General features: G+C 37.6%; 1 protein-coding gene across 1 annotated transcript in view; it reads left to right on the top strand.

Moving 5' to 3' along the window:
- Positions 1-27,563, top strand: part of ARID4B (AT-rich interaction domain 4B) — an 85,032-nt gene that overhangs the window by 47,433 nt on the left and 10,036 nt on the right. The window contains exons 10-19 of the mRNA XM_088534904.1: positions 1,284-1,357; positions 1,954-2,099; positions 7,646-7,718; positions 8,687-8,781; positions 9,829-9,926; positions 11,159-11,426; positions 12,429-12,601; positions 19,343-19,591; positions 25,971-26,055; positions 26,943-27,135. Coding sequence (XP_088391030.1) covers positions 1,284-1,357; positions 1,954-2,099; positions 7,646-7,718; positions 8,687-8,781; positions 9,829-9,926; positions 11,159-11,426; positions 12,429-12,601; positions 19,343-19,591; positions 25,971-26,055; positions 26,943-27,135 — 1,454 coding nt within the window. The remainder of the gene's footprint in view (positions 1-1,283; positions 1,358-1,953; positions 2,100-7,645; positions 7,719-8,686; positions 8,782-9,828; positions 9,927-11,158; positions 11,427-12,428; positions 12,602-19,342; positions 19,592-25,970; positions 26,056-26,942; positions 27,136-27,563) is intronic.

Here is a 27,563-nt window from a genome sequence, read left to right as displayed (position 1 = left end):
CAGTCAAGTGGAAGTTAGTAAGAGATACGGTGAATAAAGTACTTGTCACATAGTCCAACAGGCTCCTGTCAAGGGTTTTCTAACGTTCAGAAAACTGCCAGGAGGCTACGCTGTGACAAAATCACCCTTGGCCTTTCCCTGTCCTAGTAACAGGATGTATAAATCTGTCTTGGCTTTAATTTAATTACAGTAACTCTGACGGACGAATATATTTTTTTTAACTTTGAGCACAGTTTCCTTTCCTATGCCCTGCTTTGGTTAGAGTGCACCACTTTTCAGAGATATTGCCATAGGTTTATTCATCCACAGAAATGAGTACATATATGTAATACTGGAGGAAACAGATAACGTTTTTCAAAGTTAAGATGTGTGCCTGTCTCAAGTTGTTAAGCTAGATTACAGCTGCATGCAATCATTTTTCAGAGAAGTGCTGCAATCTTTCTTTTCACCACATAAAATAGGAAACAAAATAAGTAAACGTAGGAACATCAGACTGACATTCACAGTAGAACAAGGAACTTTGTGTTCTTAAATACATGTCAGAAAGGGAGGGGCCTGACAGATGGCAACAGACTTTTTTATTCGTCCAGTTTTCAGTCTTCCTTCAAAAAGCTGGAACTGTGTATTCTGCGTGGTTCAGTTTAGCGGAATGCTTTTGCCAAAGGGATGTTGAAATATCTAACAATTCCATTGTAATTTAGCTCCTTCCTAACTCTAGGATATTACTTTGCTAAAGATGTCAGTGAGGAACTATGCCCACCCTAGCACTGCTGTAGTTTATAGACAAAGGAAAAAGGGATTTGTCTTTTAATTGAGATCTATCATGCTGGTATTTTTTACATCTGTGTGTGTATATAATATATATTTTAAAATATTTATTGATTGATTTTAATCCGAGATCGGCTTTTATTGGTTGGGATGAGTTGGTGCTAGCTACCTTAACATGTGGGCTTTTTTTTTTTTTTTTTTTTTTTTTTAAATTAAGGAATATATTTTTGGGAGATGTCAAAAATTATTAGTTAGAAGGAGGAGAATGTTAGCAAAAGTCAGTTAATGAATGGAAATGTATGGTCTTCCAAAACTTTTTTAAAAGCTGTGTTTTTAATCCATTAACTGACTAATGCTCTACTGGACTGTAAGATTATAAGTGTCAAAGTATTCTTCATGGGCTTCTTGTTGTTAGTGCTGTCACATTCTTAATGATAAGCTCTGTATGGTGATATCAATTAAAATCTTTTAAAGTAGTATTTTGTTTTCATAATTTTCTTTTCTAAATTTCCTAGTGTTTCTGTGCCAAGAAAAGATGTTCGCGAAATCAGTGAAACTTCACCAAAACCTGATGCTTTGTTAAAGCAAGGTAAAAATAACATTTCATGGGAAAATAATAGTGCTTGTGCATGTGTGGATTTGAACTTTTATACATAGACTCTGCCAGATGTTTTCATAGGTATTTGTGTGTCGTTTTTATGACACAAAGCCATAGGGGGTTTTCTGTAATGTAATATCTTGAAAGTAAACATTTCTGAAAATCTAGAGGTTCTTTTTGAATAACCTTTTTATTTATTTTTTTAATTTGGACATGCTAAGCATGGATATAATCGCGTGCCGGCTTTATAGATTAGTTAGTATTTGGCCATCTGCATTAGACCTTCATAGAGTGGTTTGCAAAAACACTTCATAGAGTGGTTTTTGCCTGTAGACACTAACATAATAATAATTCTAATAATACCTCTGAATAATAAAATATTCAGTGCAGAGAATGCCAGGCTCGTGTGGCTTGGCGAGGCACGTAAGCAAGGGCAGCACAGGGATGTTGCTGAAGTTCTTTAAATTTGGGGTAGAATGGTTGATAACAGTCTTTTCTTTCTCCCTATCCCCTCTACTTTTTTGATTAGAAGATTTGGTCAAACGGATTTTTCCTGCCACGTTAACAAATGCTGGTGGTTTTTACAGCTTTTGACCAAGCTCTGGAATTCCGTAAAAACAGAACCGTTCCTAATAACTGGAAAACAGAACTGAAAGAAGACAGCTCCAGCAGTGAAGCTGAAGAGGAGGAGGAAGATGAAAAAGAAAAAGAGGACAACAGCAGTGAAGAAGAGGCAAGTTAGCAAACTGCGCAGATGCACAGCTCATTATAAATCAGCAAGACTAATGTTTAATTAGGTCTCAGTAGAAATACTTTTGTCCCTTAGCTTTTAAAGTCTTTACTGAATAAAGATATTGTATGCTAATGTGAGAATATCAATATGAAAATCTACAATATCTTTGAGTGCACTAAGCAAAAATTGTATATATTCAAAAGGCTGAGTCAGTGGGAACTAATGGGAGGTAGGTAGAAATTAGAAGATCAATAGAAATTAAGATTCAAAGGTAGATCCCACTTTAAAATCTTAACCCATACTCATCCTAATACAGCAGCAGCCGGTGTCCCTCCCTGCTGGGGGCTGAGTAGGGTGCAAAAGGGTAGAGGTTGGTGTGTAACATTAATAATTTTTTTTTTCTTTTAACTAAAAGAATAGAAAGGGCCCTTTGTTGGTATGTGCTTCTGACTGGAACTTGTCTGCTAGCTGTTAAAGGGCTAAGTGTCTTCTAATTGATACCTGTGGTTAGAAAATATATGTTGTCTCTAAAAAGCTGTTCCTCATAAAGGATGTACAGTGCTTAAAGCAGTTTTGACAGTTTAAAACAAAGCACACACTGATATCTTTAAAAAGTTGAGTAAAACTTGCAACTTTATGCAAATCTAGAGTGGCTGTTTCCTGCATGTAGTGTTTCAGTGTTGGAGGGAGGGCAAAGGGGATTTTTTCAATTGGTGTAGAACATCAGGTTTGAAATGGAGATACTAAGTGCTTGGCTATTATGTCAGTCATGACCTAGATGGAGTTTCCAGTGTGTAGGTCACACTCTCGCCAAATAAACAGTTGGCTGCCTTTCTGTGGTAGTGGTTGCTGCTGCTCAGTGCTTTGTAGTGTACAAAGGGAGTAGTTTCGCTTCCTGGTTCATCTTCATCTGCTCTACTGCATGTTATAACAGTGTTGATATACTCTCTCCTCTGTGGCCACAGAGTGAGTTCTATGCATGCTGAACTCATGCTGCTGTAAATAGATTTAACATTATCTATATCAGCACTTATTTTCTCTTGGCTGCCCCACTATGTGCCTGTGACTTAACCACAGATTCCAATCCACAGGGAAGTCTTCTGCCTTTTGCATGTGAGGAAGCAGCTCTAAGCTGCTACTGACCTGTGTTCTTGACATCCTTGAGAAGTAAACTGAGCTAGGCTGGCATGGCCCTGCTGTTCTGTCCTCTTCTCTCATGCCTCTGTCCCTCTTTTCTCTCTCTCCAACCTTTCCCACTCCCAAGTCACTATGCCAGGCTATAGGTCCCCTTGTAAAGAAGAAATTACAGGTAGCTTGTACAGTGGTATTTCCCTTCTCCTCCTCTCTTTAACTTCAAAAAATGGAGTTTGCTGGTTTTATAGTGGTTAAAAGGGAAAAGTGAGAGAACTTTGAAACCTTTAAGGAAATGCCAAGAAGACTAAGTTGTTGAACCTCTCTTTTTATCCTGCTGTATTTCAGAATTGTTTTGTCACGTGATACCTCTCTGCCTGCCCTGGTGTAGAGAAGCAGAAGAGCATCAAGGCATGAGCTCATGCACTCCTCCTCCAACAATTTTTCTTTTGTATTCGAACTATGGAGTGCTCTTCATGCTTGGTTTTCTAATTATATGTTCTTTCCTCCCAGCCACCTGTCCAGGAAAAACGAAGACAAGAGGAAAGAAGAAAATTAGTGGATAAAACTTTATTCCTCACCTGGCCATGAGGCTGGAAGAGGGCCTTTGGAATCTTACTTCCTTTTGTACCTCCTGGTGGTACTCAAGATTCTCTCTGTCCATGATCACTTTTTCTCTCGCTAGGGTTTGAGGGCTCTTTCTGTGATTTATATTGTGACTGACTGACTATGATGCAATTGACAAAAGCTGCCTTCTGTAGTGAAGCTGTAAAAGAGCCGCTGAACTATTTTGGGCCTTATGTCATTGTTATGGTCTTTCCTCAAACCCGACCTTTTACTCATTTCTTTCAGTGTTTTAAGGTTTGGGTGGCTGCACAGATGTAACAACTTGGCATCTCTCTGTGCTCATGTGTTGGTGGTTTTTTTTTTTTTTTTTTTTTTTTTTTTTTTTTGGTATTTTTATATTTTACTTTTTTCCCCTGTCTGTCCTTTAAGCTCAGAGGTCCTTATCCAACTCTGACCAAAAGCTACATAGCCAACCTTGCAAAGGGATATGTTCTGTTGAGTATCGTGGAAGCAAGGGGTAGCTTCTTTGTCTCAACATGGCTCTTCTGCTTCTAGAGCAGGTCATGTCCAGCCATAGTGATGATGAATATGAGTCAGTTTGTAGCTATGCAGATTGACATACAATCTATTTCTAGTGCTCATTCTCTCACTAGTTCTTAGTTGAAAAAATTACAGCCTTTAGCAATACAATTTGTAAATCTTTGGCCTTGTACCCTTTGTGCTTGGAGAGAGAGCTTCAGCACGTTCTCTCTCCAGCTTCTCCCAGCTGCCTGCGATGTTTTATGAGGCGCCGTCTCTGTGTGTGCTGGACATGAAGATTTCATCCTAGTCAAATCTTTAGGGATTTACTGTGGCATCTCCTGTGATATTTACCCCTCCAGTTTCTAATGTTCTGCTTCCTGCTGAGCTAGGAAGCTTTTAAAACAGGCAAATTGATAATTTTTGAGGGGGGAGGCTTTGTTTGTTTGTTAGTTTTCCTGAATGATCAACATAATGTGTACCCTCCCTCCCTTCACTTTCTTCAGTGAGCGTTCTGTTCCTGCTGTGGCCTTTCCTTTTTTGTAGTTTGTGTCTATAACCTGGTGGTTATCAAAGAAGCATTCCTTTGGGAAATCATTGTACACCTGCAGATTGTCCTGGCTGTCTCCAGAACACAAACAGTTCTTACTGCTTGCCATAAAGCCACCTATTGGGCCCTAGTCCCTATGAACCAGGACAAAGAGTGAACAACTCTTCAATTCATCACCTTACACTTAATGTATAGATGCTCTCACAGACTTTGATGTGTAAATCTGCTGTCCTTTAAGAATGGTGTCCGTCTTTCCCTTTTTTTTTTTTTTTTTTTTTCAAATGGAAGATAATGGAAAGCAGCTTCTCTCCTATCTTTCTCATACAAAATCTGCTGATGGTCAAACATAGAAGGATCAAGGATTATTTATTTAGCAGAGAATTGTATGAATTTTCAAGGCATATTGCTGTTTTTCTAGGTTTTATTATCAGACAGATTTTCCCATTTCTTTTACTTTTGTGACATGGACAGATATATTGGTGGCTTCTGAGTGATCCTACTAGCATTATTTAGAAATAAGCCAAGATGGCAGAGTATGACATGCTTTCTTCAAACCATCACCTGGGAAACCTTGTCATCTTCAGTGCTCTAATTATTTAGGAGGTTCTTAAAGAACTGGGGTTCATTACTGGATGCTGTTGTATAGCCCGCACTGGATTTGCAGAGATTTCGAGAAAGTAAGAACACTTTGCAGTGGCGCAGAGTTTCTTAGAGTGCTTTTAGTGCAGTTTCTAAGAAAGATGATGTTGCTTCTGTTGGGAAAACTAATAAGAAGCATCCAGTTGCCATTCTGACACCTCTGTGGATTATCATATTGATTCTTATAACCACTCTTCAGGCATTGCATCTTTCAGTGAGCAAAGAACACAGCACTCCTGTCTCTTCATCAGCTTTATTTTAGTCTCATATTTTTAAAAAGCTGAAGTTGCTGCTTATACTTAGTTGGATTTCCTGAGATTCAGCTGTCTTTTCTATCCCCTAAGTGCTGTGTTGGGACCACCTTGTTAAGGCTAGTGTTTTCTTGCTTGTGAGCAATGTGGGAAAAGGCTTGCATAGGTGTTTCTTAACTGAGCCTCATGATCCAGGCTGCTTGAACCTGCTTACTAGCAGTGTTTATTTTGCCACCTTTGCCTGTTAAGAAATCTCGCATTTAACCAGGCATTTGTCTGCACTGTGGGCAGAGCCTGCATCGACATTCCTCAATGCTAGTGAATGATAATGTTCATTTTCCTTCTTCCTTCGTGATGAGCGTGTGCTTGGTACAAAGAGCTGCAGTTCTCAACTTATGATTTTTTCCCGCTGGAGCAGGTTGCTCCATGGTATGCTGCAGCCATACTAGGTCTTGGGTAGATGCTCATTATTTAATGTCCCTCACAGAGACCTTCCTCCTCTGTTGCCTCTGCAATGGTCCTGACTGGGGGGTATTTTCATTGTTATTCTTTTATTAAGTGCAGCTAAATGAGAATTATTTCGGCATATTGAGAATATTCTTGACTTTTGCCTGCTTGCTTTGATGTGTCATCTAAGTGCATTTAATGGAAGAAGTCTAGAACTAAGAAAAAACTAATTGCTGGTAGTAGTTACAGGCTTTCTTGCTCTTACTTTCAGTTATCTATATCTTCGTTGAGTAGTTTCAACAGGCACCTCTCTTTTTTTCCTGTTGTGTTTAATAATAGCATTCTATTTCTACTGATCTTTTTCAAATGTTTTGGTATATAACTTTTGCAGTACCTTGTCTCTTTGCTTCTGGGTAGGTGAAACTTTAGTGTAAGGAGACTGCCATAGGGATGGAAAAGATGAGCACAATATGATACACCAAAGAAAATGTTTCCTATAGATTTACTGAATAACTTCTATTAGTTGTGTTTTTAGAAACTTTATAGGTAGTTACTATTAAAGCAGTATGCAGAGAATTAATCAACTTGCAGTCAGCATGTTGTTTTGAAATAGCTTAGTCATACGAATTTTTAGAAATCCTGATTATACTGGAAATAAAATGATGATGGTATCAAAATTACAATATTAACTGCTACTGGTTGTGGCAAGTGGCATTTCCTAAAGAAAATTATAAGGTATTATAAAGTAACCATAGTGTTTTGCCATGAAACTCTACTGCTTATTTTTCTGAGTAGATCTAATGCAAAGACTTATTACTGTAATGAACTGAATACAAAATATTTGTTGTTATTTCAGTTCTGGGATTGATCCTGCTCATCCGGCATTCAGCTGGTACCTCATGGCAGTATGCATGCAGTGTCTGGCTGTGGTTTGTCAGTACTGTGGATTAGAGCTCCTACAAAAAAAGTGCAAGCCCAGTTTTATCTTCCCCTTTGTCCCTGAAAGTGACATAGTACATACAGATATTAAGGAATTGCTTAACTACAGGAGAATTGGATTTGATCTGATAAAATCTCTTGACCATTAAACAGATGTCTCCTAGAGTACTTTTTGCCTAAATAGATAAAATCGAGAATGCGTCTGGATTTATGACATTCCTTATGACACTTCAGAGATCTGCTGAAAATCCTGTTTGGATGTGCCTTTACATTTTTATATAAAAATCTACATTTCTATAAAAAGTCTTTCTGAACATAGCTTTTAAAACGTACTTCCATGTAGCATAATACCAAAACCATATATGTCTTAGCAACTGGATGCTACAGAGTAAGACGAGTTTCAACATTTGAACGTAAATCAATCACTACACTTCTTTGCTTAATGAAACCCTATAGTTCATAATGGTAAGTGATATTTTTCTTGTGTGCGTTATTTAAAACAGGAGGAGATAGAGCCTTTTCCAGAAGAAAGAGAAAGCTTTCTTCAGCAATTATACAAGTTTATGGAAGACAGAGGTAATTATGATCTTTGACTTATATCTGGAGATAAATACATTACATAACAATACATTAGGATTTGAGTCTGTGATTTATTAGTGCTTTGCAGTTCATTTTTGGAAACAATGAGGTGGTATTTCTTGCTTCTGGCTTTTCCTGTATACTTGCAACTATGTAATCAAGCATTTAATGTCTTAAGTAATATTAATGTGTATACTCAATAACTTTAATAAGCTAAACAAATACATTCTTACATGATCATAAAAAGCTAGTTTTATTTTGTCAATCCTAGTAATTTAAATGCTTGTATCTTATGGATAAAAGTTGGAGAGGAGAAAAAAAAAGACATTTAACAGTTAATGCAGTTAAAAAAAAAAAAAAAAAAAAAAAAGTTAATGCAGTAAACCAAGCTTTTATACGTTGAAAGAAAAATACAATTTCTTTTTTTCTTTTTTGGAGGTATGTTGCCTGTATTTACATGTGTAGCTACATTAGTACTGTAATTGCATGCAAAGATGAGCTAAGAGGAATTCTACTTTGCTTGCAAGAGATAATAACGTGGCAGCTAGTACTGCTGGTGTGCTGCTGGTACACCAGCACAGGAGGTTGCAACTCTTTGAAGCATTATGGGATTTATTTCTTGGGAGATGTGTTTTACATTCTAGTGAAAAGATTACACTGATACTATTATGTGTAGTATTTTTATTGGCTAAAACGAAATTATATGTAACACGTAGCAAGAAAAGCTGAATAATTTGTGCATATTATATTGTGCTACCAGGAAGAATGCTTATATAGGAGTTAAATGACATCACTGAACTGTGGGGAAAAGGATGTAATAAAGCTGGGTTTGTTCCCTTTTATGGAGAGAACGTAGCAGAGGCACAAGGTGATGTGTTTAATTGTGCAGAATAGTATAGGATATGAATTTTGTGTTGTTCTGAAAAAGGAAATTTCAAAATATTTGTTACTGTCTTTGTTCACAGGGACTCCTATTAATAAACGACCTGTACTAGGATACAGAAATCTGAATCTCTTCAAATTATTTAGACTCGTACACAAGCTTGGAGGATTTGATAATGTAAGTATTAGTGTGTGATCCATAGAATCTAAGGGTGCTGATTATTTTGATTTAAGTAATGATAAAAGAGACTTGTACAGCATTAGGGAGCTGCAAGATGAAAATTAAAGATGTCTAAAACTTATTGTAGCTTTTACACATATATTTGGACAGGAACCAGAAACTGTAGGAAATTACACATATACTCAGAGTGTTGAATTCCTGCTGCATAAAATCAGCCAGCATTTTTGTTTTTGACACACAAATATCTGTGTGATAAAGTTATCTCAGCCAGTGAGAAAACTCACTACTTGGATCACTTACCTCTGAGGCTTCATTAAGTTGTGGTTTCTGTGGGGACCTTAATTCCTATCTGTTGTGGATAGCATGTAGTGTGCTGGCTGGGATTAGTGGAATTTTTCTTGGGGCAGTAATTGAAATAGTTGGAATTCTTGGCCAAGCATTTGCTGCTTTGAACTTCTTGCGATGAAGTCAGTTTGTCAGTTGAGCAGTATACTTATGTGCTGTCATCGTTCTGATACCCGAGGTGATGAGAGGAGAGGATGGTGTATTAGGGTATTGCAGCACATTCACTTTACCTTCCCGGGTAGTTAGAAATGAACGTGTGGTACTGCCTACAAAACTTGGACACCAAGAGGCATGTTAAAGACATAATGGAGGGCTTGAGTGTTGCTAATGCTTTGGATCCTTTTTTTTTTTCTTTTAGATTAAAATTCCAGTTCTGATAGTTAAAGTTTATTTTAAATATAAAACAAAAATGATGTACTTTTTTTTTTTCCTGTTCTTTGTGTTGTTTTATTTGCTTTGCTTTATTACCTCCTGCAGAGGAAACCTGCTGTGGTTTACTAAAATAAAAAATGCTAACTTGCTTGAAAATACTTAGTGGACTGCACTTTGCATTACAGCAAAATACTGTGTGATAAGAAGAAATTTTATAGATCAGAGGAAATGAATTATAACTATTTTTCAAGGTTATAAAATGTTATTGACTTATTTGCGCGTTAGTGAGTTAACTTGGCAAACATGCTGTAATTTTTTCTTTCATAGATTGAAAGCGGAGCAGTGTGGAAGCAAGTTTATCAAGATCTTGGAATTCCAGTGTTGAATTCAGCTGCAGGGTACAATGTTAAGTGTGCATACAAAAAGTAAGCAAAAAAGCTGTGAAATTCTTGCTAAAACAGCCCTAATTTCACTAGTTCTGTTCACTAGATTTTTCTGTGTGTGTGTGTGTGTGTGGTGGTAGCAATAAAAGTAAAATCCATACTTTTTGGTGAAATTGATTTTTTTTAAAAAAACTTTAGGCTAATTGCTTATGTCTTGCCTCTGTTAGTGTGCTCTTTCTTGAAAGCAACTAGGTAATCACTGTAATAAATTGGTATTTTGGAGTAGCGTTTCCTGTTTTATGTACAACATTTAAAATATATAGATACTTTTGTATTTTTTAACTTTCCTTTTCACTGAGAAAGAAGAGGGAAAGGAAATGCAAAGTCTACTCAGTGAAGTATACAGTCTTCTACTATGTATTTGGTATAGGCAAGCAAACCCTGGTGCTGATGTTAATGCATCAATGCTGATCCATGAAGTCTGGAAACAAAAAGAAAAAAAAATCCAAGGCTACATTTCAATTGCTGTTTTCCTTAGTTAAATATTTAGGGTTGGTGTTAATGATGTTTTAGAAGTTTTCAGAAGTCAAATATGAATTCAAAGCTTTTCTGACATTCTATTTTATTCATTGCCAGAATTATTTGGTTTGTCAGTCTGTCATGCAAGTATATTAACACTAGAGTAGAGGACAGAAAATGATGCCAATCTCACTTCAACCAAGCAGAAAGTGCTCTACACTGTGAAGTCACTATATATTGGTATATTTCAAGCAGACAACTTTTGCTGTATATTTTTGTTTTTTTTTCTTGTGTTGAGAGTTTTTTTTACTATGATTTCTGACTGAAATAAGTTATACAAGCATTATAACATGAATCCTATGTCAAAATTAATAAAAAATTAAGAATCTAATAGTTTATAAAATCTAGTATAATAATTTAATCTTTTTAGGACACCTGGAAAAATGTCATTTGTAATTACAAATTTATTTTTTAAGTTGATTTGAAAATTTATTCAGAATTAGAGGTGCTTATTATAGGACTTGTTCATTATCCATGTAATTTGAATTTCACTTTTCTTTTGTCTTTTTTACATATTTTATTTCTTTTCCATAGTTTTCTTTACAAATATATATATTTTGTATTCTATTTTACTACTAAAAAGCTATTTTTTTACATTTTAGTACAGGAAAAAAAAAGCAAAGAGCTTGTAAGTAGTGAAGTCTTTTTTGCTAAAGTCAAAACTTTTTCACAGAATGCAACTTTTCTTCCTTCAGGTATCTCTATGGCTTTGAAGAATATTGTACATCAGCGAATATTGAATTTCAGATGGCATTGCCAGAAAAATTGACAAGCAAGCCTTGCAAAGATTGTGAAAAAGAAAAAGAAGCAAAGATGCGTGAAGATCAAGAGCAGGATGTAAAAGAAATAAAAGCAGATAGGGAGGAGCACAAGCAGGAAGAAGTAGCAATAGGACAAGAGGAAGAAAAAAAGCTATCTGAGAATGATAATGAATGTAAAGAGAGTGATAAGACCACCATTCTGGTAAAATATTTACATTTCAAAACATTTATATATTAAAAACATTTATATCGTGTTATATCTCTGATAAATTGAGGCAATATGATAATCCTGACACTGTGATGGAAATCTATGTCGTGGTTTTTAAACAGCTCAAAAGCTGCTGTAAGTAATAATTTAGAACTAGCTTTATCTCCGGGTGCCTGTTTCAGAGGATCATGGTGTCAGAATGTGTGACCTGTGAGGAGGCAACTGCTACACTCCATCTCTTTGGGGCCTCCCGGATCAGACGGGGACCAATTTATGTGCTGCTTTATCCTGACCTGGGTAGCACATGCTCACAGCTACCTGCAGTGCTTAGGCTCTTATTTTGCATTTGGCCTCACTTGTGAGTCTTGCAGTGTAAATCTTGCGTTTATTTCTCCAGTCCTGCTGTGTGAAACACACACATGGGGGTCATATACTGTAAACAGTGCCTTAATGAGAGTTGTAGTAATCTGGAGAGGCAAATGGTTGTATCTTTGCCCAAACGCCTGAGTGAACAGCGGGTTTTGGAATCCAAGCTGATAAGCCAAAGTGCACACAATTTGCACAGCGGAGCTGCAGCCATTTGTGCTGGCACGCGGCGGTGCCATGGGGCTTCTGTGGGCCAGAGGCGACGAGCCCTGGCCCTTCTGCTGGTACCGGCTCTGGGCAGAAGCGCAGCTGGGCCAGTGCTGCAGCTGGCGTGCCGGTGTGCCCTCTGGAGCATTCGCTGTAGGGATTGCTCTGCAAGCCACGTTTGAGAGCCGCCTGCCTGTGTCATCATGAAAAAAACTACCTTGGAGAGTGGCTGAGGCTTTGTTCAAAGTTTGTTATGTTTAGGGTGAGATTCTTCAGTGGGAAAAAGAGTAAGGGGAAGGGAAGAGCTGTCATTTTAGAAAAAGTCCTACTTTTTTTTTGGGGGGGGTTGGGTCTGTCTTTTTCCTAAATCCTTTATGTTTTTATTTAATCTTGTAAATTGATTAAAATATTTTATTATCCTAGGGAAACAAAAAAAATCTGCCAGATTCTGCATATACTCAACCTGAGCAGGAAAAAGACTTAAAAGTAATCAAAACTGAAGATGAAACCAAACTGGAAGATAAGGATGAGGAAAAGGTTAAAGCAATGGAGTTTCCTAACAGAAATTTAGATGCTGAAGAAAAAGAAAAATCAGGGTAAGATACTCTGTTTAAAATCAGTTAAGGCATCTGTTGTCTGATCATTGAGTTTTACTGTCTTATAATTTGAACTTCAGATCTAACATCCCTATGATGAATTAAGCTTCTGTCTTCCAGAGATCTATGTGAATTCCTAGCTTTACATGTCATAGATAGTCTTACTGAAGTTTGTAGGGCTAACTAAAAACAAATAGAAAGTGAAAAACTCTGTGTTTTTTGCAGTATCTAATTCTAAATATTTATAAACTGTATGAGCAAGATAAAGGTATAAAGCATAGGTAACTTCATCTGGTTTAAACGGGGGATAGGGGCAGGAGAGGGGATGCAGCCGTTACTAGTAGTCTGTCTAACTGATTTTGCTATGTGCGTATCCCAAACTGGTGGTTTCCAGCTTTTGCTGTTGGGCAGGGTAATGTTGCAGACAGCATGGGAAGGGACAGACACAGTAACAGCTTCTAGTAACGGCTTCGCCATTGAGTGCGAGTGCTATTGACGGGAGAGTCCTGTGCAGTCCTTTAAATAGGAGGCTTAAGGAAAAGAAGATTGAGGTAATAGGGATTGTCAGGGCCATGTAATCAATGGATGAAGCCTGCAAGTGATCTCTCAATTTATGAAATGAGCCAGTTTTTGTGCTTCAGCCCAAGAAAGTAAAAGTGCGTTAGTTATGGCAGACAGAAAAAAATAAAAAATTTAAAAAGAGACTAATAATTTTCATTAGTCACCAACATAACAGCTAATATGTTTACAATTAGACTTGTTGAGCATGACTTTGAGTAAATGAACAAGAACACAAAAAATGGCCATTATGGGTCAGATCGAAGGTCTATCTTAGCCCAGTGTCTTGTCTCCAAAGGAAGACAGCACTAGATACTTAAGAGAGGCTGTTATAATAGGGAAAGTAGATAGTTGAAGGAACTTCAACTTTTGTACTTTTCACTTAAACTTCTCAGTCTGTATGTTTTTATATTTAATACCAGCTGTTGCCTCATTAATTCCCTTGCCATTCCAATGGTCTTTGCTACTTAGTGATTTTAATAAAAGTAAATGATATTTAGACATAAGATTGTTCTTTCTTAATAGCGAAAAATCTATAATTAAATATCTTAGTTTGGTGTGTTGATTTTTGAGTTCACTTTTATTTTGTTGTTAATCTTAAGGGCTTTGATTTTGATATAATAGGTTTTGTGAGTGTCCTTCTGTAAATGTTTGTCTTCCTATAAATTTTCAGAGAGCCCCAGCTGGAAACATTTTGTAACTCATAAATGTAGAGTACAGGAAAAAATGGGTTTATTTGAACTCAAAAGAACACACTTCTTGTGTATGTGTTCTCACTTGTATTGTATTCTATGTGAATATTTCTTACTTGAGATAGAAACCAAAATTTGTTAACATACCATTTTTAAGATTAACTAGGTTATTTGTACTATAAACAGTTTGCTGAACTTTCAAAATTCTTAAAGACACAAAACATCACATTTAAGTAGGTGGAAATCTTTGTGCTGCTTAGAAAATAGCAGTTTTCTAATTATTGTATATTTATATATGTCCACACCAATGATGTTATTTTCGGTGTCTATTATATACTTGGAAAGTAGGGCATCTTATAACTGGCCATGGTACTGCAGAAAAAGATATTTATAATTATAAATTCAGTAGTCATGTTCTTTTTTATTATTATTATTTGTTTTTAAATTCTGATTTGGGTCTATTTAGGGTATTTATGACATTATAGTGTTTTGGGTTTTCTTATATTTTCACTTTTTAAAAAAAACAATCCAGGAAAAATGACTTTTTCCTTTGTTTTTCAAAATTCATCCGATTGCCTTTCAATAAATTATCTTCTCTTTCTTTCTTTTTACTTACACAGTGCAATCACTTCTAACTAGTATTTTGCCATAGGGATTCATGAAGTTTATAAGATACTGCTTTACATAGAAAGGAAAGCAAGTAGTCCAATAGTAAAGTAGGAGCTAGGGAGTTTAGTTAGGATGGGCATTGTTATGTGGTAGAGTTCACTAGGGTTTTGGTGGCTTACCTGCTATGCTTGTGTTCATGAGGGATTTAATTTGTACAAAAGTTGTATTTTCTAGAAACACTTGATAGGTATTTCCCAAAAGCAACTTGCAGCAAGGTTATGTGATAGTCAGAAGCTCTGTTTTGCATGGGGGAGATAACAGCTCGTTAGAGGCAACATTGTCTTTAGTTCCTTGTGTGTCAACATGTGCGGTGGTGAATCTAGATGGCAGCAGGAAGGCTCAAATGCTCAGGAGAGAGGGAGGGTTGAGACAAATAACATGTCCCTTAGCTCCTGGATCTGTATTAACTACATTATAGAGATTTCTTTCTGCAGTCTGATTTAAGTTTTGTGTGGCACTGATCATTTGGGTTGTGAGAAGGGAGGGAAGTGCATCTTGCTCATCGCGCAGTTAGACTCAAAACAGATGTCTGTGCCTAGACCGTGGGTATGAGTGCAAGAAGGACATGTTTGTAAAACTTGCATAGGTTCAGTCACACAACATGTCTTTATGCCTAATTGTGGTGTATGTCGTGCTAGTGCCTTCCTGCTGCCTTTGTGTTGAAAAGAAGCTTTTTTACTTTTTTATAGTCGCATTTTCAGATACTGTCCCTAATTGCCTTTTTTTTTTTTTTTGGGAGAATAAATATACATGGGAAATGTATTGTTGCTTTTGCTGTGGCAGTAAAGCCCTAATGAAAGGGTAACAGTGTGTCAGTGTCAATGTACCTGTGGGGCATACCAGTTCTTTGCCTTGAGTAGCCTGCAGTCACTGCAGAGTTATTAACTGTGGTAGTAGATGTTTTCAAGCTGAGTGCAAATGAGTACCGTCAAAATGAGAAGCTTCATTCTCCTCAGTGAAATTTCTAAGCCACCCATCACCCATGTGAAGAATGTTTCAGAATATTTAAGAAATGTGGTTGAATGCTTAGGAGCCGTAACATGAGACCCTTTCACTTATCTTGTAGATAACTGTGTGTTCAGGCAGATTTTCTGTGGATGTAGGCAGAAGTCCTTGGATCAATAACATGGAGTTCTAGGCTTTCCTTTGTGAGTTTTGAGAGAAAATAAATATTGATATGTTTATTTTTGTTTTTTTAAAAAAGGTTTAAAGTGAGACTCTAGTATCATGGCATGATACCAGCTCTTAGTGGTCTCTTCATGGTTTAGAAAATACCTCTATCTTAATTCAGCTGTGATTAATAAAACCACAGAGGATGAAGGAGACCCAAAACTTTCTAACTCTATTACATGAGATAGAGGTTAAATAATGCTTTAGGATGAAAGGAAAGGAAAAGGGGTCAGAAACAAAAATAGAAGCTAATCGCTCAACTTGAAGTGTCGATTACACTGGAATTTTTTTCTGCTAGTGGTGCAATTAACTGTAATAGCTTAATTGAAGCAATAATTGAAATAATGTTGCTTCCTCAAGTTTTAGAATAACCCTTGAAAAATTACCTTGCATTTGCTAACTCATCTGCCAGGTGTGTGTCAGCGTGGCTTGTCGGGGAAATGTGTTGGAGCACGTAGAGGTTTGCTGCCAGGCAGGGATTCTGGGAGGCTGATGGAATGATGAGAATCGCACCTTGTCTTGGAGGCCGTGTGGGCTTCGAGACAGCTCCGTGGCTGCTGCCGGAGACTGTGGGCTGAAACAAGTTTGTGTGTTACTGGAGCTCCTTTCAGTGGTGTGATAGCATGCACTATTTAGTTTGTTAATATGCATTTGATAGTATGCCTAACTGTTGTTTTTTACTTTTTTTTTTTTCTTTTTTTTTGTGGTCTGCCATATGTATTTTTTTGAATGCTTTAAGCATTTTGAACCTTTAGACTATTTTGCAGTGTTCTTTGAATTTGATGATCTGCCATGCTTGTGTGATCTAAACCCTTTAGTAATTTTGCTTTGTTATTAACAAATGTTTTTTGAGTTCTAATTCATTCATTGCCTGCTGGTGAAGATACATGCTCTCATTCTGGGGGCGTGCGGTGGGGGTGTTCTCTAACCCGTGGTTGTAATTGAAAATGCTACCAAGTCCTAATGAGCTTTGTGGCGTTTTCTGGTTTGGGCGAATGATGACACCTCTGTTTCTGTGTCTCTTGCTCAGTTTGCATGTACGGTGCTGCCGTCCTGTTGCATCCGCTGTTGCCTGCGCCGTTCAAGTTGTTGCAGCCTTGGGGTGTTCTGTTTATGTATTTTTAGTTGTCAATGTTTGCTGCCAAGATGATTGTTTCTTGCCTTTTTACTGGGGTTTTACCTAAGCGACGTTACGAGAAGTATGACGTGTGTATATGCGTGGTCATGATTACTGTGCATGCTGGATGGCTACACTCACAATTTTCTCTTACAAACTTCTGTTTCATGGCAGTCACGACTTCTCCTTCATCTGCATGGCCAGGCTTGAGCTTTTTATGGCCTTGTAAACCAGATACCTTTCTCTTGGCAACCATTGGAATGCATTTTTCTCTTCCAGGAGCTTTGTGAGTGCCACAGATTTTTCTGCTCCCCAAACGAGGAATATTCTTCACTCTTTGTTTGGTTTCCTAGTCTCCAGCTTGCAAGTCACTCCTCAGAAAACTCTCTTTAATTGCAATCATCTCTGCTTCCATTTTACTTTTGCTTCCTGACATTTCTCTTCACCTGTGCTCAGTTTGCTCTCTACATACCTACTTGACCATCCAAGTTACTCAAGTTCACAATGAGAACTTCACACATCTCTTTCAGAGGGGTCCTGATATTGGTGTGAAGCCGTTCTAGAAACCCACCAAAGAAGTCATAGTGTGTGTTTATGGCGAGAGGCTGTAAACTTGCTGGACTTCTAAATAGCCGCAGGCACCATTCACAGATTGTGGAAAATCCAGTATCTCTTTTATAGGCGGATATTTCTTCTTTACAGATATCGTTCAAGGATTCTGCCACTAATTCCTGAATTTTTTTTCCTGACACGGTTTGGTCTGTTGCATTTTTGAAAATCTTTGCAGTAACAGGAAGTCATGGGCTCATCTTTTTCCACAGCAGTGATTGCTCCTGATGCTGTGTAATTTCTTCTTGCCTTGTGAATGTCAGTGACTGCAGAGTTCAAATTAGCTAGGGTTGTTGCTTTAGTATGTTAACTTAAGAACATTTAAACTCCCACATGATACAAGTTGTGTTTTTCATAGAATTCTGTTCCGAAAACTTTCAGCTTAGTTTTGGGGAGTCTTATTAGTGATTTCCTTAGGGAGTGGATTTTGCCATATAGCATGCAGTGGAGATGCGCTTGCGAAACTCAGTCGTTTATATTATAGTTTATTAGCTGTGGTGGTCTTAACTTCAGTAGTGAAGTGCACGTGGCAAGCATATTATATAATCATTTTAAGATCCTAGCCATATAAAACAGAGTTGTCTGGTCTGTGCAACATAGAACTTAATAGAGGTATTTTCTATTGTTTGGTTTAATTAAGACATTGGAATTGGGAATTTCAGTATTTGTCTTATTGTGTATGCCTAGAAAGGACAACATTCATTCTTGACATAATTTTATTAAATTATTGTGGTTGTACTAGGGTTGAATTTAGCTCCTTGTTTTGAATTCTCTTTTGGCAGCTTGCTAGATAATAATACTGCAATTTGCAATGAAAAGAAAGAAGTATTTAAATAATTAAAATGTTTGATCTTTTTACAGAAAGAAAGCTTGGTCCAAATGAGACTTCTTTTATGGAATATGTCATGAAAGTTTTAGATATTTAATATGAACTTTTGTGTTTGAGGTTCACTTCAAATGAGTGTGTATTGGACTTGGAGCAGCAGTCATCTCTTCTTATGCAGCTTGTAATGCATCCAAGTGTATCTGTTCCAAGTCTCAGGTTTTAAATGATTAGTGGCCTGTGGTTATTGTGAGTTTAGCAAGCAGTCAATAGTGCAAGGGCCAGTAATAACATACTGCAAAACTATTTAAGATTGAAAAGTGTTTCTTCCCTCTTCCATAACTGCTGCTGTTTTGCCTGCCTCTAAGCTGGTTGCAGATACCTTCTGGAACTGCTGAGCAGCCCCTGGCTGTGCTTAGTGCCTCTGAAAACTGTTCCCAGTAGATGCCTTTAGTTATTGTATAAATGCACCAAGCAGGTATTGACAGTTTTCAAACAAAGCTAATTTTGACTACAAGCTTCATTTATATTTAGAAGACTCTTAGCATAATTGGCAAGAAATGGCAAGGTCATAAATTATTAATGATTGCTCAGTTTGCTAAACAATCTTCTATAGGGTTTTTCCCTAAAATCTGCCTTTCTTTGCAGTCATTTCGAAGTGTAGGGATTATAAAAGAGCATGGATCTTTTGGGGGAAGCAAGTTTCTAGAAGCAGTTGTAGAACTTGTGTGTCAGAAAAGGGAGCATAGGAAGTTTCTGTATTGAGAAGGAGGATCAGTTAGAAAAATTGTATTTAAGCAAAGGGATTGCATGATTGTGCATCATATAAAGATGAGTTTGAACAACTTCTGCTCATACAGATTCTGATGGAGTATTTTTCATTAAGCTGAAGCACTTTTGCACCTTAGAGTCACTGGATTTTGTGTATATTGCTATAGCCTATTTTGCTGCTATTATTCGCACATGGGGCATTCTCACATATTTGGAGCCTGCGGTTTCCCAGTCTCTAATGCATCCACAATATTTAACAATATATGTGGTTTGGAACTGAAAAGCTTATCAAGTATCTCATATTAACTCTACAATTTTTTAAACCTTTCAAGAGATGACACGAATAAGGAAGAAGAAGAAGATGAAGAAGAACCAGAGGAGGAGGAAGAGGAGGAGGAGGAGGAAGATGACAGCAATAACAATGAGGAAGAAGAGTTTGAATGCTATCCACCAGGCATGAAAGTCCAAGTGCGGTATGGAAGAGGGAAAAATCAAAAAATGTATGAAGCTAGTATTAAAGATTCTGACATCGAAGGTGGAGAAGTCCTTTACTTGGTGCACTACTGTGGATGGAATGTGAGGTAACTTGAGTTTTAGCTAGCGATTACTTCTTGAATGACTTCTAAAATACCCTTGTGTATTTTAAAAGCTAAATGAATACAGAGGTCTGGAGTCCTAAGCTTTCAGTATTAATGTTCTGTGAAGGTCATTGTACTGTATAAAACAATTAGATTTTTAACATACATAAATGCAGTACTTTAGTTACATAGAAAGCCATCCTAAAAAGCCTTGATCAAAGAAGTCTTCCTTTGTTCTCTATCTTATTTTAAATCTCTCCAAATAACAAATGATAGAATCCTCCTTTGGCTCTCTTAAGCCAGTTTTATCTCATACAATATTTGAATAGTGTTCTGAACTGAGTCTGTGTGCACAGTCTTCTCAGGACAACGGTGTATGCTAGCAGTTTGACATTTACCAAGAGAAAGAAGTATGAGGAAGACATCAGTTTTTGGGTGGGAGAGAGAGTTTTTTCTTTCTCATTTTTCTTGTTGGGCATCCACACTTAACAGGCAAACAAAATCTTACTTTACCTCTACCCTCAGACTTCCTCAGGTTTCTTAATGGCAAATTAGTTTGCAGCAAATAACTATCATTCAGATCTGGTCTCTGCTGCCCTGCCCTGTACCTTGGTTGCCTTGGACTTGCAGACAAGACTCTTAGCCCAGTATCCTCTTATGCTATTCTTAATATATTTAGGAGAATATAATGTGTTCAGCATGTTTTTGTTAATGCTATATTAAAATGTTAATATATTTTTTTATCACTTAAGACTTATAGAAAACTTAAAAAAACTTAAACAGTACAGGAAAGTAAAGCTTTTGAGTGAATTTTAAGCCGATTACTAAGGTTGTTATTCTCTCCTTCTCTCACACACACGCATGCACGCACCCTGCCCCTTTTTATCTTTTTTTCCTTGGTTTCCTCTCATTGCTCTGTTTTGAACTTTGTATTACTGAATTAGTACATCTTTTTAAAAAGTCTGAAGCAAATCTTTTTCTCCTGAAAAATCTGAGGCTCTTACGATCTTCATCATCTGGACTTTGATTACCATCCTACCTCTGACAAGGAGGGCAGTGCAGGTCCTTATGCAGTGCTATCAGGATCGACTGGCAGAGATCACAGCTGCAAAAACATGACACTTCTCTCCCTCCCTCGAATATACCACTTTGCATCTAGGTCTACTGATTTTCAGGATCATCCAAGCCACTCCTGAGGCATAACATCTCAATACTGATGGCTTTGATACCAGTTTTGTGCAGAACTTTGCATATATCAATCTGTAGAATACAATCTGTCACATAAACTATCTTCAGGCAAGATTGGCAAGCACAGTGGGCTCTGAAGCCTGGTACCTAGTCAGGGCACCAGTGGTGCTGCAGCCCTGCCTGGCTGGGGTTTGGAGTCTGTGTGGGATTTCCATCGCCATCGGGGCAGTTTGGCCGAGGGAGAGCATGCCGTAAAACCGGCGCCCTTCCTCTGCAGGGTCACTGTGTCAATCAAAGGAGGCTCTTGCTTTTATTCTCTTGTTTTGGAATTTGTATGTAAACATAACTATTTTCAAGTTAATATTATTAAATATATGCTGAGGATCAGAGTTTTATCTGTGCAGTACAGCTTCTAAGAACTAAAGTCAAAAACGAGCCTTTATCTTGGAGATTCAAGCACCCTCCTTGTTAAGGGAGAAATCAAGAGTCTTTTTTCTTTTTTTTTTTTTTTTTTCCTTTTTTTTCTTCCCCCCCCCCTTTTTTTTTTTCAATTCTGTTTTAAATAAGAATGTAGATTGATATCAGGAACACTGCTTTCTGTCACTAGGTTATACTTTTTTAAAGCATTTTTCACACTCATTTTACCTGCACTCATTTGAGAGGTAGGAGTTGTTTGGTCTAGCTAGCAGCAGGACTAGTATTTTATATTCTTAACTGTGGGGTGCAGAAAGAGCCCTCTGGAGGGTGCTGACAGATAAGGATTCTTCGCCAAAATAAGGTAGCAGTAATGGAGATTTAGCTTTGGAAATACACCTGGACTCTGCAAACAATGAGGCCAATTTTATTTAATTCAGGTTAGGTGATTTAAAGTTTTGGATTTGACGGTAAGTGTGGGCAGCTCTGAGGCAGCATCCAAGCACTTTGACATTTTAACGTAGTGAAGATGAATCTTGTATGAGGTATATGATCTGGCTTCGAGTCGCTTGGGATAGGTAGTAGTTCCCTTCCCTCTCCCCTATTAACTTTCACTGCATTCTTTACTTTTGCGTTCTATTTAGGAGGAACAGTTAATGTTAGGTTATGGAGCGTGCTGGGCTCATAATCCAAGGCATTTTTAATTGTCATCCCCCACACCTTAAAGTCAGCTTTCATATTTCTCCTTTAGGTCAGTATAACATGTATGACCTGTGCTTTAAGACCATAAGCCTGAGCTGGAATCCTTAAAAAACTACTAGATTTTTTTCTCATCACGAGGTGACTTAAGTATTGGTGTGAGATTCAGAATAAATGTGTGCACTGGGGTATTCAGAATTATTTAGCTTTGCTGCCTTTTTTTTATTAACTCTTCAAGACTAGTGATACTAACCACTGTGAAACATCTTTTTTTTTAATAGTAACTAGAAAATACAGAAGTAGATTGGAGTTCAAAAGCACTGTACATTTGCACTACTTTATCTTAAAAGACCTCATTAGCTCCTGTGATTCAAGTGATAAGTGTTTCTGGTAAAGGTCAAGAACTGTGATATGGGATGGAGTCTACCTTGCAATGAAAGGGAATGTTAATATTTCCCTTACTAGAAAAAACTGTTTATGTTATCATACGTTAACCAGAAGCATCTCTAGAGGGGAATTATATTTCTTCCTTCCAAATAAATGACTCAATTGCATTCTGAGTTTTGTATGCTGTGTCTGTACGTAAAACTTCCCTGGGAGCTACAATGCCAGTTACATCTGTCATAATTTTATTTTTCAGCTGCCAAGGCGGCTTTAAGGAAAAGCTTGCTGTGTAGGTTTTTCAAGGTGAATTTATTCTGCAGTACATTCCAAGGAACTAGAATCAGAGGGTGAATATTCAGGATTTTATATAATTTTCTTTCCTTCAGAAACCTGAATGAGGAAAAATACTAGGTTTTATCCCAGTATGATCATTAACAATTTACAAGTTCTGTACTTAAGTCAGCCTCTGAAATGAAAGGAACTTAGGTGGTCAAGTTTCAGGTGCCCTGAGTAATGGAGGAAGAATTATGAAAAGTCATCTTCTGCTGTTCCAGTACTTAAGTTCAGAATTCTCCACAATTCTGCACATTTGGAAAAAAAAATTTTGCCAAAACCTGGAATTTTCCTTTTGGCTATATATGCTGGACGTATTTATAGTTTCTTATCTGCCAGTAAGCAAGTGTGGAAGCTAAGGGCTTGGCAGAGATGGTGCTGTAGTATAAACAAGCCAAGTCTGTTGGAATTGTGTGTTTGTTGTAATGTTTTCTTTCGCTTTGTGAACATACTATCTAAAGGATCATTAGTTATGAAGTGAGAAAGACTTCCATTTTACTTTTCTAATCAGGTGCAGTCCTGTAAAGGAGAGGACTCAGTCTCACATGTGATTCAGATGCTGCTTGACACCTGATATGCTCTCTAGATTGCAGGGTATTTCTGCACTATCCAGTAGAGCAGGGTCACTTTTGGTTAGGTTGGTAGATGTGGGTTACTGGATGTATGTTGTCTTGCAGGCTCTATTTGGGCATGGGGCTGCAGAGATTCAGAGACTAGGCAAGATGTATGTATCTGGGAGTGATGAAGCTGTGCCGTACGAAGGTATCCTCATACATTTGAGATTTCCATGATGCCAGAACTGCTGTCAGGATGTGGCTGCTGCTTTAGGCACAGTGAGGAAAGGAATAGGACATACTGCTGTGAGGAACTGTGACTTTTGGGTACATAGGTTTTCAATTTATGTTTCTTAAGAGGAATTGTGACTACTGGTGAATGTTTGTTTATAATTACACCTAAACACACCTAGATCCACAGATGTCTGTGTATCTAGAGATGTTCTGTGTTTCTGCTCTTGCTCTCTCTGTGACCTCAGCGAGGCCCACAGTCCTGCGCGCCATCACCTGAACGGACCGTGCAGTTACCCTGAGTCGCTGCCAGCACGTGCAGCGTGCAGGCTTGGTCTGCAAGTGTGGAACATTGTCTTGTTGTGGGAAATGAGCAGAATCAGTGAATACTTGATTCTTGTGGCAGCATAGTTGAAACAGGATATCAAGAATAAGCTCTTTTCCTCACACATGTATCTAATTCTTCTGCTCTTCTCTTGCATGTATTGAGGTCTAAGGAAAGCATCTTATGTTTTTCTAAACTGAAAAGTCCATTTGGCATTCTACAAAGCAGTATTCCTTCTTAAAAACAGGGCTTTGATTTGAAGACAGATTACTTGAAATGGATTGTCAGGAGTTCCCAAACACATGTTTTTTCCCTACCAAATCCAATGCCTTTTAAAATAACAGGGAACATTCAGTCCATCTAGATATTCTTTGTGCTTTGTGTGAAAATGGATACCACGTTTGCGTTCCAGGTATTTAAAATCCAAATGTTCCACATCATCCCTCCTCTATCTGCTCATATCACGGGAACCTGAGGACACTCCAGTCTTTGGGAAGTAACTGTGATCTGGGCAGAAATGCAGCTTTTCCTAGCCTTATTCCCGAGTCGGTATCAGGCAGGCTGGCTCTTTCACATACTTCGTTCTAGTGGCGTGATGTAACAGGAAACTCAGGGTGGGAGTCTTGCAGATCTTGGCTACTTCACCAGTAATGGCATCACCTGCAGCTTGGGTTGTGTTTCTGAGATTCTCCACCTCATCTTCCCCCACTTGTCCCTTTTGCAGCAAGCTCGTGACTGCTCTTATGTGCCTCAGGCTGGTTGCTGGGAGGCTCCGTGCTTCAGGGTGTGCGAGGCCTCCTGCTTTCTAAAGGTAGCCCTGCATAAAGAGGGGTGCTGCAGACTGCACAGTTCATGGCCTGACAGCCCTGGGTTGTGTTTATGAATCTCTCCTAGCACTGAAGAGAGCCCTTCAACTGTTAGGGAGAAATCTGAGCCTCTCACCAGTCAGCTGGTAAGAGCACAATAAAAACCATCTGCAGCAATGCAGCTACTCTCAGGGCGCTGCATTCTGCCAGGTTAGGTGGCTGTAAGATTTTTGCGGTTGGCTTATTGTTGTAGCATGAGTTGGGGGGAAATTATTATGAAAAATTGCATTTTCCAAAGACTACAGCTGGACTGAGGAGATCGCTTTGACTCCTCCTGTCTATGTTGTGTTCTGAGGTATGCATTTTATGCTGTATTATTACGTGAATTATGCTGTATTTTAATGTGAATTATTATTATGTAAAACTCAGAATTTGGCTTCAGGAATTCTGTGTATAGATCTTGCCTTAGAGAGTTAAACAGGTTGTAACCTTACAGCTGTTTTTGTTTTGGTTTTTGATTGCTTGTTTTGTTTTTTTCCTTGAATAATCATTTTAAATTTATTAGTTAGTGTTATAAATACAATTGGCAATAATTGTGAAGAAACAGAATTAGGAAGATGTCAGCAGCCACTATTTTACAATCAGGTCTTCAGTCCATCTTTGAAGGCTCACATGGCCATGGGAACGTTATTCAGATTAGCTATCTAATCTCACTTGATTACCTAGTGAGTTCACAATTCATATGTGCCTGCACCTTGAAGCACAAGCTAGTGTGTGCTGATTTTTAACATACCTGCTTCCTATTCAGGCAGTTATTTAAATTCATAGTTTAAACAGGAGAGCAAATTACGCTTACCAAAAAAAAATAAAAAAGTTTATTCTTGAATTTTTCAGAAATGTACAGTGAAATTAGTAAGTACAGTTTAATAGTTAAAAGAGTATTCTTAGTAAGAATATAACTCTGGGAAATAAAAAAAAAATGGGAAATGGTCACTTTTCAAAATGTTAGTGACTCGAAAGATCCCTTTACAGGCAATTGAACAGGAGTTTCTGGTTAGCAAGTCACATTTCATGTAGCTGTTTTTTTTTTTTTTTTTTTTTTTTTTTTTTTTTTTTTTAAAGTGATCTCATTTTGAAGTGTATGTACAAAGTACACCTCTTAGACATCCATACAGAATTATCTATTTTATGTATGTGGATTTCACATTGTTTGATCCAGACTGGCACAAGTCAAAGCTGATATTTTCTATTATTTAAGAGTATTTTGTCCTATATATCTAGGCATGCGAAGAACTGAATATTAGCCTGTAACTTCTCATAATGAAAGGTGTATTAATTACTTAAATTTTGAATCTTTAATGTTTAGTGGTTTTGAATTCACTATTATTTTATGATATTTTGAATGTTTGCTTGAAAACATTAAATGTGTATAATTTTTTTGCTTTTAGGTATGATGAATGGATAAAGGCAGACAAGATAGTGAGACCAGCTGATAAAAATGTGCCAAAAATTAAGCATCGAAAGAAAATAAAGGTAGTTTCTGTCTCTCTTTTTTTTTTCTCTCTCTCTTTTTTCGTTCCCCTTCTGGACTCCTCCCTCCTCCATCAACTTTAGTTTATTCTTACCTACTACCACATATGCACTTCTAGCCTTTTGATAGACCTATGAACACATAACAAGAAAAATGACCGCCTCTCTCCACCTCTTCTTATCTGTTTTTTTTTTTTTTATTTTAAAAGCTTTTCTTTTCCTCCTGCGTGTACTTCTTGTGGGATTTAAGTATGCAGGAGCAGGGAACAAGTTACATGGATCCTCTTCAGCAGCATTTGGAGGCGGGCAACTCCTGGCAACAGCATTTGTGAGCTCAGCAGGTTCCAGAGAATGAACCAATGACTAACCCTTGTGTCTGATTGTATATATATATATTTTTATCCCTTCCATGCCCTTCCTTGTAAAAGTCATTTTTATAGGAATCTCATATTTAGGGTCAGATTAGGATGCATGCTTTGGGCTGCAGGCTTCAAGGAGGCTTTCCTCGCTGCTGCTTGCGCTGCCGGAGCTCTCCCCCACATGTGGTGGAGCCTCTGGCCGGTGCCAGGCAGCGGTTCCGGAGCCCTGGTCGCCCTGGAGCAGGGGTAACGGACCCTGTCCTGCCTGTTGCCACTTGGCCTTTGCTTCTTAGCCTTGGCAGTCTCCCCTTTCAGACTTGTGTTGAGGTAATTCCTATCGCTGGTGCAAGAACCTCAGCATAGGCTCAGAAAGGTATTTGTGGACTCTTGAGTGAAGAGGAAAGCTTTCCTTTTCAGATTCCATGATGAAGGTAACTATCACCATTGCTCAGCTGTAATACATGTTAACTTGTATGCTCCAATGACAAGAGCTTTTTTTTTTTTTTTTTTTTTTTCCTCTCTTTAATGTAGAATAAAACTGACAAAGAGAAGGAAGAGAAGTACTCTCCTAAAAACTGTAAGTTGCGACGTTTGTCAAAACCACCCTTTCACACTAGCACATCACCGGAGACTGGGTCCAAACTTGATAGTACTGAAGCCAAAAATTCTGAACAAGCTACAGTTAAATCTATAGAAATTACTTCCATCCTTAATGGGCTACAAGGTATTGTACATACAACTTTTTGGAACTCTGTGAATAGTCTTTCACCCGTAGTAAGTGTCCATGTAGAGCAATTGATGCAATTGTACAACTGAAAACTTTCGTGTCTGCTTATTTGTCCGTTTAATTTTATTACACCATTTTCAAAAACCTTTATATCTACTCTTATCTTTTTGTGTATGTATAATGTAATACTTAACAGTTTCTGAAAATAGGTATTAAAGATTCATGATACAGTATTAAAATATATATATTTTACTAGTTACACTTTTATTTTGTTGCCATGACTTGCTTTCGTGCCCAGCAAGCCATTTTTGCTTCCTCTGTAAATTTTGAATTTTTGACCTCTGTGATCTTGTCTATCACATGGTTAAATATATATATAATATAATAGTTATTATATATTATATATATATGTACATATACATATA

Source organism: Tinamus guttatus, unplaced genomic scaffold (genome assembly GCF_059628265.1).
Source record: "Tinamus guttatus ecotype Peru unplaced genomic scaffold, ASM5962826v1 Tinamus_guttatus_pri_ptg000601l, whole genome shotgun sequence".
Classification (NCBI taxonomy): domain Eukaryota; kingdom Metazoa; phylum Chordata; class Aves; order Tinamiformes; family Tinamidae; genus Tinamus; species Tinamus guttatus.
This window is presented reverse-complemented; position numbering and strand designations above follow the sequence as displayed.